Source organism: Peromyscus californicus, unplaced genomic scaffold (assembly GCF_007827085.1).
Source record: "Peromyscus californicus insignis strain IS unplaced genomic scaffold, ASM782708v3 Scaffold_12__1_contigs__length_115047231, whole genome shotgun sequence".
NCBI lineage: Eukaryota > Metazoa > Chordata > Mammalia > Rodentia > Cricetidae > Peromyscus > Peromyscus californicus.
In genome coordinates this window covers 48,739,052-48,751,822 of record NW_026294413.1, presented here as the reverse complement: position 1 = coordinate 48,751,822, position 12,771 = coordinate 48,739,052, and the positions used below count along the sequence as shown (strand labels likewise).

The 12,771-nt window shown below is 42.6% G+C and overlaps 1 protein-coding gene across 1 annotated transcript in view; it reads left to right on the top strand.

Moving 5' to 3' along the window:
* Positions 1-1,911: 1,911 nt before the first annotated feature.
* The window catches only part of Cpb2 (carboxypeptidase B2), a 38,415-nt gene continuing 27,555 nt past the window's right edge, over positions 1,912-12,771 (top strand). The window contains exons 1-4 of the mRNA XM_052734226.1: positions 1,912-2,008; positions 4,788-4,878; positions 8,103-8,178; positions 9,780-9,904. Of these exons, the coding sequence (XP_052590186.1) occupies positions 1,912-2,008; positions 4,788-4,878; positions 8,103-8,178; positions 9,780-9,904 (389 nt within the window). The remainder of the gene's footprint in view (positions 2,009-4,787; positions 4,879-8,102; positions 8,179-9,779; positions 9,905-12,771) is intronic.

The window sequence follows — 12,771 nt, the reverse complement described above, 5'->3', positions numbered from 1 at the left end:
ATACAGAACATTTTCGACTTTATGTTAATCAGTATTTTAATTTTATGTAGTCAATGTTGAGAATGTTGCTTCACATAAATACTTCTTACAAAAATGGGAGAAGTATGTTAGAACCATTTTAGAAATTGTTGGTAATTCTGTCCTAACCCCAAGCCAGAATTCATGTAATGGCTTTTTGTGGAACTCAAGTCAGTGACTCAAAGAGCAAGTTTTAAAATCAAATATCCTAACACAATACAATCCATAGGTAGCACTGCTGTGTGGATGCTGAGGGGAAGGAATAAAAGACGTATTAAAACGCTTTGTTTTCAGTCACTAATCTGCCGTGTTTTTAAAGAGCAGAAAACCACGCCCACACCACAGTTCATGAAAACAGAATCTGGGATCTGAGTTGAAGTGTTTCAGGCCAACCCTGAAGTCATGTCACACCACACAGGAGAGTGCTGCCACCACCACGCTGGATTCATCTGGTGTTTGATTTTAAATTAATTTTTGGTCTTCATGCATTCAGAAACCTTTTACTGTTGCCAAGTTTTAGGAGCTCCACACTCAAGTTCCACGGCCTCAAATTAAACCCATGGTCTAAGAGGTAGAGATTCAGGAGAAGATTAACATAAGGTCCTAAACTTGTTTCTGTATAGTTACTATTCTCCTCTTTCCCTGACCACCCATGTACTAAACTTGGAAGAACGAGCAGGTTGCCCTTTTCCCAGCAGAGCCCTGTGACCTCCTGTGTTCAGCCTCAGACAGTCTATCTTAGCCTGTCATGCTGTCTGTCTTAGTTAGGGTTGTTATTGCTGTGATGAAACACCATGACCAAAAGTAACCTGCAGAGGGAAGGGGTTATTTGGCTTATATATCCTAAGTCACAGTCCAGTGAGGGAAGTCAAGGCAGGAACTCAAACTGGGGAAGAAACCTGATGCAGAGGCCATGGAGGGGAGCTGCTCACTGGCTTGCTTCCCCTGGCTGGCTCAGCCTGCTGTCTTACAGAATCCAGGACCACAAGCCTAGGGTGACCCCCACCGGCTAAGCCCTCCACCATCAATCACTAATTAAGAAAATGCCCTATAGGCTTGCCTACAGTCCCATCTTAGGAAGGCATTTTCTCAGTTGAGGTTCCCTCCTCTCAGATGACCATAGCTCATGTCAAGGTGACATAAAACTATCTGGCACATGGGGCTAGAGAGATGGCTCAGAGGTTAAGAACACTGGCTGTTCTTCCAGAGGTCCTGAGTTCAATTCCCAGCACCCACATGGTGGCTCACAACCATCTGTAATGAGATATGGCTCCCTCTTCTGGCCTGCAGGGACACATGCAGGCAGAACACTCTATACATAATAAATAAATAAATCTTGAAAAAAAAAAAACTATCTGGCACAGCTTCTATGGAGCCTTTGCTGGTAACCCCTCCCCTCCCCAAAGCTATTATCACCTCTTCTGTACTTACACAGTTCTTGAATAAAAATCTTTTATTCAGCGTATTTTAGAGAGCTGGAGAATGGTTCAGAGTTTAAGAACACCTGTTACTCTTGCAGAGGACTGGAGTTGGGTTCCAGAACTCATAGCAGGGGCTGCTCACAGCCACCTCCAACTCCAGCTAAAGGGGATCTGGGACCCTCTTCTGACCTCTGTGGGTCCATATTTATACACATAGTATAACGTTGACACACACACAGAGTGAGAGAGAGACAGAGAGACAGAGTCAGAGAAACAAAAAATAAATCCTAAAAAATAAGTACTGGCAGGAAATTTGCAAAGGAAACACAGTGTAGTTGTTGCTCACCCCCCTCCCCCGCCCCCGCAGTCCCTCCTAACGCCATCATCTTACATCATCTCCCCACATTTGTCAAAACTGAGAAGCCAGCACTGGTTGGCCATTGCTCACCGAACTCCAGGGTTTTAAGAAACAATGGCGCGTTTTTCCATCAGCATCTTCCTCGTGTTCCGGGCTCCAGTTCAGGTTACTGCATTGCCTTTGGTGGCATTGCTGATGCCCGCTGTCTGCAGTACCCTTGCTTCATCCATTTTGCCCGGGTTGTTTTTAGTTATTCCACACAGAGGGTGTATCTGATGCTTATTTTTCCATCTCAACTGGAAGCAAAGTCGAACTTTTTTCAAAATTATTTTGTTATTGTTATTGCTATTCTGTTAGTGTTTTGCTGTTACCTCAGACTGGTCTTGAACTCATGTAACCCAGGCTTGCTGAGAACTTGCAATCCTGCTGTCTCAACCTTCTGGATACCAGGTTGCTGGCATGTACCACCACATCCAGCGTAAAGAATAATTTTTAATAAAACGAGAATTTTTTTTATTTAAAAAGTATGTATTTTTATATTTCAATGAAAATATTTGCCCCAAATTAAAAAAGGAACACCTCTCCTCTTGAAAATGCCCCTGACATAGCTTGATTTTAATTTAAATATCACAGTTCTTGCAATGTTACCCAGAGGTATAACTATAAACCTGATAACCCTATTGTAAGTAACATATTCCATACATACCTACAATTCCCCAACCCCTGCTTCCTTTTTCTCTTTATATAATTATCTCCTGCAGCAAAATTGGATGGTGAGCTGTAGAAATGAATCTGCTAAGAAATCCTCCCTCTCTGAGTAAATGGTTTACAAACATAAAGTCATTTGACACTGAGTCACACTAATGTGTTCCCCAGACTGTGCAAGCATCACTGGGAATTCCAAGTGTAGCGCTGCAGAATGAGTGCAAAGCTTCTTTTACACAAAGCAAAAGTGAGGAAACAGAGCCCATCACGTCAGTACTGAAACCAACCCACTCACCAAATTAAGAAAGTAAGACAGAAAACCCATGTGCTCAACCCATGAAAACACGTCAAGCCCACAGCCATCCATGATAAACACTCAGCAAAGAGAAAAGGCACCTACAATAAGGATTCTAATGGTGAAACCTTAAAAATTATAAATCACCATTCATCTCCCCTTCTACTCAGTATTTTATAGAGTGCCAGCCAACAGGATAACGTAAGAGACCCTTCCTCCACCAAAGGCTCTAGGAGCATTCAAATGAAAGAAGTGTAGACGTGTGTGTACATTTGTAATGACTGTTTGCAAAGAGAAAGATCTTCAAATAACTACATTAAAATGATCAAATTACTAAGATATCTTAATTCCCTTTCTAGTCACTGTCTATAAAACACAATGACAAAAGCAATTTAGAGGAGAAAGAGTTTATTGTTGTTCACAATTCCAGGTTACAGTCCATCATTGTGGCGAAGTTGAGGCGATAGGAACATGGAACAGCCGGTCACACCTCCCATGAAAAGCAGAGAGAATGAAGACATGTGGCACCCAGCAGCTCGCTCCTCTCTCTCTGTACAGTCCAGGATTCAAGTCAGGGAATGTTGCTGCCCACGGTAGATTGGGTCTTCCAATGACAATTAATGTAATCAAAACAATCCCTCTACATGCCAGCTTGACTACACAATTCCACTTGAGCCTCTCTTCCCAGATGATTCCAGATTGTGTCTGGTTGACAATTTAAACACCACACAATGAGAGTAGTAAGAAAACTGATATCCCCAAATCAACTTTATTTGTAAATCTCCACAACAAAGGACTATGATATGGAATATTCAATTACCGTTTAGAAAAGAAAAGTAATGCTGTTAGAACAAGCATGATTTTAAAATATGCAATAGATTAATGGATAAAACTTTTTCAAAAGACATGAAAGAAGGCCAAACTGGGAAATCTGTGGGTCTTGATAAGAAGACTCAGAATCGTGAGTACATCCATCCTCCTCAAATTATGAACCTATACATTCAATAAACTCATGGGTGTTGAATTTTAAATTATATGCCAAAAAGCAGATCTCCCCAAGAGGCTTTTCTAGAGGCAAAGGAGTGAGGAGGCAGAGGAGCTCGTTTTGTAAGATGCTGAGGGTTAGTTGGAAGATTTGAGTAGCCTGCATTTGATCCCCAGGACCAGTGTGAAAAAGCCAGGCATGGTGCTCTGTGCTTTTAGCCTCACATTGGAGAGACAGACAGAGAACAAAACTCCAGTAAATCACAACAGCCCAGAAAGAGCCACACTATATTGGTGAGAAGCACCCCAGATTATGCTACAACAGCTAATAATAAGTCCTGAAATAGCCTTGCCCAATGCAATAAAGCCTCAATTAGTAGTCCATTTGTCTGTTATGACAACCACAAAATGCTTTCAACTACAGGCTTCTACAACAGAAACATCTCACTGTGCTAGAAACAGGAAGCCCAAGCCAAAGGACAAGCAGAGTTTTCCAAAAATCATGTCTTTCCACCACGTGCACAGGGCGGGAGGGGATGGGTGTGGTCACTCGCAGGCTTCTGAGACACTAACCCTATTCAAGAAGGCTCTGCTTTTTGACCTCTTCACTTCCCAAATCCTTCACTTCTTAATGCCAATACTTTAGGGATTAGGATTTCAACATACAGATTTGAGAAGGACACAATCCTCCACACCATGACATTTTTTTGTGTCACCTATCAATAGAAAACATAGGCTCTCCCTTGTACCTTCCATTCTGGGGGGAGGGGAGGTGTAAACTGTTTCCATTATACAACTCGATGTCTTGACATTCTTTGCTCCAGCCTCAGGAGAAGAGCCCATGCACATCCCATACATCCCAACTGGCTGAAACCCCAGGCCTCGGCATAGCCATGCAAAGTCCTGGGGATGCAACTTTTCTGCAGCCCAGGAAGAAGACATGGTTTGAGGCACGTTTTCTCTGTCAGCTGGTATGGAAACTTAACCCGTATCAATATTGACATAGATGTCTATCGAAGGTTTTGGAGATGCTTAAATGATGAAATGATGTTTGTTGTGGTGTTGAAAACCAGGTGCAAACACCGAAATGTTGCAAGGTAAAAATTTGTTTTATGCCCAGGCCACACTTGCAGTCTCCTCAAGAGTAAGAGAATGAAGCAGCCCTGACTAAAAAGTAGGGGAGCCTTTTCATAGTCAAGCTCAAGCCTGAAGAACATAGCAAGTGATTACAAAAGTGGAAATTTTTGCAGTTAGTAATTTTGTTAGTCAGTTTTTGAAACATCTTATGGTCAACCAATTCTTGGAACATGCCATGAAACAATGTATGTATGTATGTATTTATGATATGTAAATCACAAGGTTATAGAAGAAGAACAAGTCAAAAAACAAAAACCAAAAAACCAAAAAAACAAACCCAAATTGACCATTAGCTTGGGACATGATTAGAGAAAAACAGCATAGGGAAAAACATAGAATAAATCAGATTCTAACATTATGCTTAACTAGGAAAAGGGAAAAAATGGAGTCAGCTGGCCCCTAACAATGTTAAGAGGGAAAGGAAAGGAGAGAGAGGGAGAGAGGGAGAATTCCTTTGCTACACTTCCTACCAATAACTTCCAATGGCTTGAAAGATGAAATAGGAAAGACAATGGGGTGGGGGACTGAAGGTATGGTTTAAGGGAACTGGCTGCTCTTCAGAACCTGGATTTGATTCCCAGCACCCACATGGCAGCTCACAACTGTCTGTGACTCCAGTTCTCAGGATCTGACACTCTCTTCTGGCCTCCATGGTCACTGCACACAAATGTAGGCAAAACACCCATACACATAAAATAAAAATTAAAAAGAAAGACCAAAGACATAGATGACTATTATTGTGTCCCAAGGTTTGGAAAGAGCTCTTATGCACACAAAGCTTTAAGAAAATGATGGATAAAAATACATCTTCTAGAGAAGTCAGGGATGTGGCTCAGCAGCAGAGCACATGCCTAACATATGTAAGTCCCTGGGTTCAACCCCAACAGTAGAAAGAACAAAAGAAAATTAAGTGGGGGCACTAATTGAAAACTGGTAGAAGACATTTGCGTGTGAGAATCTGTTAAGGATTACTACCCAGAAAAGAAACAAATGATACTAGTTAATTTATTATAAAGATACAAAGGAATGAGTAGAAAAAAATGAGCAAATAACCTGGATAAAAATAACACATAAGTATAAAATTGGAATACTAAATAATTGGAACATAAAAAAAATATATGTAGCTGATAGGCCAGAAATTTAAAGTGAGTTAGTCAGAGAATTAAAGTTAAGATCTCTGTGCTAGGTTGACTGGAGAAGTGGAATGGCAGATGGCGTCAAGTGTTGGGAAGAGGAGACCAAAGGAACCCTTTCCCACGGCAAACACAGATGAATGAAAAAAGTGAGGACTACTTTGACATCGCCCTGTAAGATGAAAGTGAGGCGTATCTCATGAATCAGCGAGTCCACTTGTGAGGAAATTCTTGTAACACGTGCACTATGACAATAACCTTGAAAATACAACTGTAAAGTGAGAATAACATTCAGAGGAGGGCATATAATATGGCCTTTTAAAAATTTAAATTTGTGGTATGTGCAAGGCAGGCACCCTACCACTGAGCCGCACTCCTTACTTTTTCTAAAATAAAAATCAAATAAATCCAAACAGTTCCTCAAGAATCCACACAGACAGCAACCCACAGCTGTGTGTAAGAAGCACTGCCATAAAGAAAGACAAGAGATGAAAAGCCAAGGTGAAAAAATGGGATGTGGGAATGTGAGAGAGGAGGAAAAGCCCACAGGGACCTCCAAGGACGTCAGGAAAGTCTCCCTGTGTCTTTCTCTTCCTGTGTGTGGGGGTGGATGGAGTTGTGGTGGTGTTTGAGACGGGATCTCACTATGGAGCTCGGGCTGGCCTGGAACTTGCTCTGGATTACAGGGTGTATCATCACATACATGTGGATATCATGTGTCCCTCCGCGCCTGGATTTTCACTTAACATAATCTCTGTTATCAAACACAACAGAATCTCATTCTTTTTTAAAATAATTAATTTAATTTTATTTTATGTGAAATGGTGTGAGGGTGTCAGATCTCCTGGAACTGGAGTTACAGACAGTTGTGAGTTGCCATATGGGCGCTGGGAATTGAACCTGGGTCCTCTGGGAAAGCAGCCAGTGCTCTTAACCACTGAACCATCTCTCCAGCCCCAGAATCTCATTCTTTTAAAAACTGTTTGCCTTTAGATTTTTTATCTATGTGTATGAATATTTTGCCTGTGTGTGTGTATATATGTACCATGTGCACACCTGGTGCTTAAGGAGGTCAGAAGTGGGCATTTTATCTTCCAGAACTGGAGTTATGGATGGTTGTGAGATTTGTGGGTTCTGGGAACTGAACCTGAGTCCTCTGCAAGAGCAACAGGTGTTCTTAACCACTGAGCCATCTCTCCAGCCCTTGGATCTCCTTTTTAAAAGACTTATTTATGTTATTTTACGTGTATGAATGTTTTGCCTGCCCTGTAAGCATGTGAACTGTGTTCTTCTGAAGAGGTCAGAAGAAGATGTCAGTTCCCCTAGAACCAGAGTGACAGGTGGTTGTGGGCTGCCATGTGTGTGCTGAGAATCGAACCCGGTTCCTCAGCACAGCAACAAATGCTCTTAACCATGGAGCCATCTCTCCAGCCCCAAGGATCTCATTCTTTTTAATGACTGGGTATTATTCCATTGTGTGTGTCTGTGTATTTATCACATTTTCTTTATCGACTTACCCACGGATGGACACTCAGATGGTTGCCACAGCAGTGAGGAGCATTGCAACAAAAAACCGAGAACCCACGTGTCTCTCTGACATGCTAATTTTATTTCCTTATGCCCGGCAGGACTGTCAGATCATATTCCAGCTCTGTCTTTAATCTTTTGAACAAACTCTGTGCTGCTTTCCATGATGGCTCTACTGATTCACACTCCCAGTGACAGCAAACTAGAGTTCTGCGTTCTCCATGTGCAAAAATAAAAGCAGATTTATTTGTTGGCTTTTTGTCCCACACAAGTCCTTGTACACCTGCACACGCAGGAGGGAGAGGAGAGAGGCCAGTGCTCTGTGGACCTGAGAGCTGTGGTTTTGTGGTTGTTTAGCGGTACAGACTATAAGAGATGCTGTTGACCTTTGACCCCAAGTCTGCCTACATCCTAACACGCTTTACGTGTTGTTTCTGTCTTACAATAATGACCTAGAAGCTCCTTCAGTAAACGTGCACCGTTTTCACATTGTTATTTAACTCAAACCCTGTTTTCCTCCCCAGTGGCCAGGTGTTATCTGCTCTTCCTAGAACCTCTAGGCAAGTTCAAGTTCTTCAGAATCTTACTACAACCTATGAGGTAACGTCCCCTAACTTACATTTACATTAGCTTTTTTTTTTTCCCCTGTGTGCGTTGTAAACTGTGTTCCCCCTCCAGTCCATCTGTAGGTATCTAGCCGTAGCTACCACATGACCTTTTGTTTCCAGAACCAAACCTTTACCCCTGGTATCACCTCAAAGCTGTGAGCAGGTCAGCACAAACAGCTACAGTATCAGACGGTTGACAGTGTTTTGTTTGTAGAACAGTGGTTCTTAGCCAAGGAGTAGGCGTATAAGCCACAGGAAACTTTTCTTAAAATGCCCGTTCCTGGATTCCATTTCCCCGTTCCTGGATTCCATTTCCCCGGGAAGTCCTAGGTGTGGAAGACTGGCAGGCAGCAGAGAATGAATGAACCTGCGTTTGTTAGAGGTAGAGGTCAGATCAGTTTGGAGGTACAAGTGTGGAGATATAAGGGAGTGCTTGCTAAGGCTAAAGAGGCCGGAGGGAGCTGGAGGTGGTGGAGGTGCCTTCACTCAGGTGGGGATGGAGGGTGGGAGTGGGTGAGGTTGGGGATGACTCTGTGGGAAGAAGGGTCATGGTTCTCAGACTCAAAGCAGTTCCCAAGTCAGGCAGAAGTAGCTGCAAGTGCTTTGCTTTAGCAAAACCCTTGGTTGCAAGAATCCTCTGGGAAGACGGGCTCTGCATGAACACATTCACAGTGTGCTGGTGGCATGAGTAGCAGCCCTGGGCAGCATGGCCTTGGCCTGAGGTTGTCACGTGGGTGGCCATTAGGAGTCCCCTGCGCCTCTGACAGGAGCAGAACTGAGTGAGACATGTTCAAAACCCTTTTGCAAGATAAAAATGAAACATCTCCACCAGAGAAAGGTGAAAAAAATCACAAAATTTATTTCACTTTATTCTTCTCATTTATTCTTTAATTTCATTGTTCAGTTAGCTTACAAAAAAAGCTGAGTTTTGCTGTGACATTTTCAAACATACATCACAATACTGCATTCTCATTTAAACCTTAGAATCTCATTGCTTATTCTGATGCCGGGTATATGATTTTAGGCAAATTAGCTCTGATCCTTAATTGGCTCATCTTTACAAAGAAAATAATAACATCTGCCCGGTTGATATCAAAATGGTATTCTAATGAGCGAAGGAAATGAGTCTGAAAGCACTTTGGAGAAGTGCCATAAAATGAGAAAAATGTAAATATTCAGAGGCATTAGATGAAAGAAAGAGACACTAACGTGATACTAATATCAAACACATGGGATCTTTACTAAGCAAAATCAATATGTAATCAAACTTCTTTCCTAGAGAGAATTTCATTTTTCTTTTAAGCACCTGAAACACATATCCAGCTCCACAGTAGAGTCATAAGTCTATTCATCTTCTCATCAAATATTAAGCATCTGGGGTGTTCCAGGGCCTGTTTGGCAACCAGAATGCCAGTGAATGAAAAGAGCTCCCTGTCGGATGACTGTTTGTATTACTGTGTGTGGGGTGGAGACGGTGGCTGAGAGGTGTCCTTGTCACAGCCCTTTTAGAGACACAGCTTTTATGTAACTACAGATGCAAATGATATGAATAACTCAGCTTTTGATTTACTGATTTCCTCCTGGAAACTGTAGGTCGTTCTCTGGCAGCCAGTGACAGCTGAATTCATTGAAAAGAAAAAAGAAGTCCATTTTTTTGTGAACGCATCGGATGTCGACAGTGTTAAAGCCCATTTAAACGTGAGCAGAATCCCATTTAGGTAGGTAACCTTGGCTATGCCCATTCAACAATTATGACAAACACCTACTATGTGCTTGACCAAAAAATGGTATAATTGCTTCGTGGGAAAATGGAGTGAATTAAAAATGGTGGCATGGCAGTCTCTGAGAGGCTGGTGATAAGACCTAAGACCCAACTCAGTGACAATGGTTTAATCTCTTATCACTTCAATCCTTTATCTGAATTAATACTCAGTGGTCTTCAGAACCTCTCACTCCTCCTCTTTCTGTCATTACTCTATTCCTAGATCTAACAGGCACAACTGTCATTCACTGTGGGTACTCTTTGTCTCCTTGTTTCATTAAAAACCTAACACAAGAAACCTAGGGAAAGAAGGAAGGTGTATTAGTCAGGGTTCTCTAGAGCAACAGAACTGATAGCATGAATATACGTACATACATACATACATACATACATACATACATACATACATACGTATATACATAATAGTGGGCATCTTGCAAAGCATCTTATTGACTTTTATGTGCGTAGGTATTTTTCTTGAATGCGTATCTGTGCACCATGTGTGTCCCTGGTGCCCACTGAGCTAGAAGAGGGTATCAGAGACCCTAGAACTATTTGTCTCAGCTGGTCTTCAGTCTGCTTTGGAATCCTGAGAAAGCAGGCTCTAATACCAGTGAAGGAACCTCAGCATCAGGATAGATGAACTTGTCCGTGAGAGTGAGGGCAAGAAGGCAAAAAGCAAAAGCTGCCTTCTTCTGTGTCCTTTATGTAGGCTGCCACCACAAGGTGAGGCCCAGATTTAGGGTGGGTCTTCTGCCCTCAAATGATCCAGATTTAAGATGAGTCTTCCTACCCCAACTGATCCAGTTCACTAAAACTTCCTCACAGACATGCTTACTGCTTAGGTTTTTTGTTAATTCCAGATGCAGTCAAATGGACCAGCAAGGATAGCCATCCCAGGAGGGTTTGTGATCGCACATAGCCCATCGTGGCAGGGAAAGCGTGGTGGCAGGAGCCGGTCACACTCCATCCACAGTCAGGAAGCAGAGAACAATGAAAGCTGCTGTTGGCTCCCTCTCTCCTCTCCATCCAGCCCTGGCTCCCAGTCCATGGAACACTGCCACCTACATTTAAAATGGGTCTTCTCTGGCGCAACCCAATCTAGAAAATCCCTCACATGCCCAGAAACCCATCTCTTCAGTGACTCTAGAGCAGTGGTTCTCAACCTTCCTAGTGCTGCGACCCTTTAATACAGTTCCTCATGTTGTGGTGACCTCCCAACCATGAAATTATTTTTGCTGCTACTTCATAAGTGTAGTTTTGCTACTGTTAGGAATCATAATGTAAATGATATCTGATATGCAACCCCCAAAGGAGTTGCGACCCACAGGTTGAGAACTGTTGTTGCAGAGGCTGTCAAGTGGACAGTATGAACCATTACACCGTGGTAGGCTTCTGTCACTGATCCTTTCTTCTCAAAGCTAGTGAATGTTTCTGAAGATCCAGCCCTGAACTAGAAAGATGGTCTGACTTGGCAGCTTGGCCCTGCCACTTAGTCACCTCTGTGTCATTGTAGGAATTATAAATGCACGCTGGGGATAAAATGACACTGACCACAGATCGTAAGTGACTTGAAAAGACTTTTTCAAAACAGTGTATTGAGTGTTGTTTCTGTTCATAGTCCATTCCCTCTTTTAGTTTCTCTGGCTTACTTTCTCCTCTCCTGATCCACTACCTAGGAGCCAGGGTCCCCTGTTGTCCTTTTGTAGAGACCAGGGTCTTATGTGTCCTGATGGATATCCTCTGTATCATATGCTGGGAGAATTATTGATAATCTGTTAGAGGCATTTACTACCCCTTTCCAGGAACTGTGCAAGGTAGATGCTTTTCCCAGATGCAGGTGGAAAAGCGTTCAAAGGTTCATTTTATTTTTATTTTATTTTATGCGTATGTGTATTTTGCCTGCATGTATGTGTATGCTCCACCTGTGTGCAGTACCCACAGAGGCCAAAAGAGGGCACCAAAGCCCATGGACTGGAGTTAGAGATGGTTGTGAGGCACCATGTGCGTGCTGGGATCTGAAACACATTCTCTGCAGGAGCAGCCAGTGCTCCGCATTGTCTCTCCAGCCTTAGGGGAAAAAATTTTTTAGCTTACAAGGAAACTTCCCAAAGTCAGCCAGTTGAAACATGGAGGCAGAAGCCAAACTCAAAACATTCAGACATCAAAGTCTTGACTTTTAGCCATTGGCCTAAATAACAAATCTTTTATCAGTATAAGAGTTAATTCAAAATTGTTCATCCTAGCTGACAGATAATTCTGGTAAAGTACTTGGCTAGTTAGTAGAGCAAGCAAGCTAACAGTCTCAATTTTTATCTTTCCCTGTATTTTGATTTGCAAAATATTTGGTCATCTTTCATCCTGCACAACATCTGGGATACACCAGTGAAGCACAAGAAAGAAAGGCAGGCTGCTTCTCCTGTGTCCTACACTGAAAACTGAGATATTGACCTGACTGAAGCAGGTGTCCATCAACCTCTGTATTCTTGTCAGATTTCTGTTGCTGTGATAAACGCCAAGACCAAAAGCAACCTGGGGAGGAAATGGTTTATTTAATCTTACATAATTATATTCATCATTGAAGGATGTCAAGGCAAGAACTCAAGGCAGGAGTTTGAAACAGAAACCATGGGAGAGTGCTGCTTACTGGCTTACTCTCTGGCTTTTCAGCTACCTAACAGCCCTGAACCATCTGCCTAGGGATGGTGCCGCCCATAGTGGGCTGGGCCTTCCTACCTCAACCAGCAATGCAAAAAACAATGCCCCCACAGACTTGCCCACAAGTCAGTCTGGTGGAGGCAGTTCTTCAGTTGAGGCTCCCTC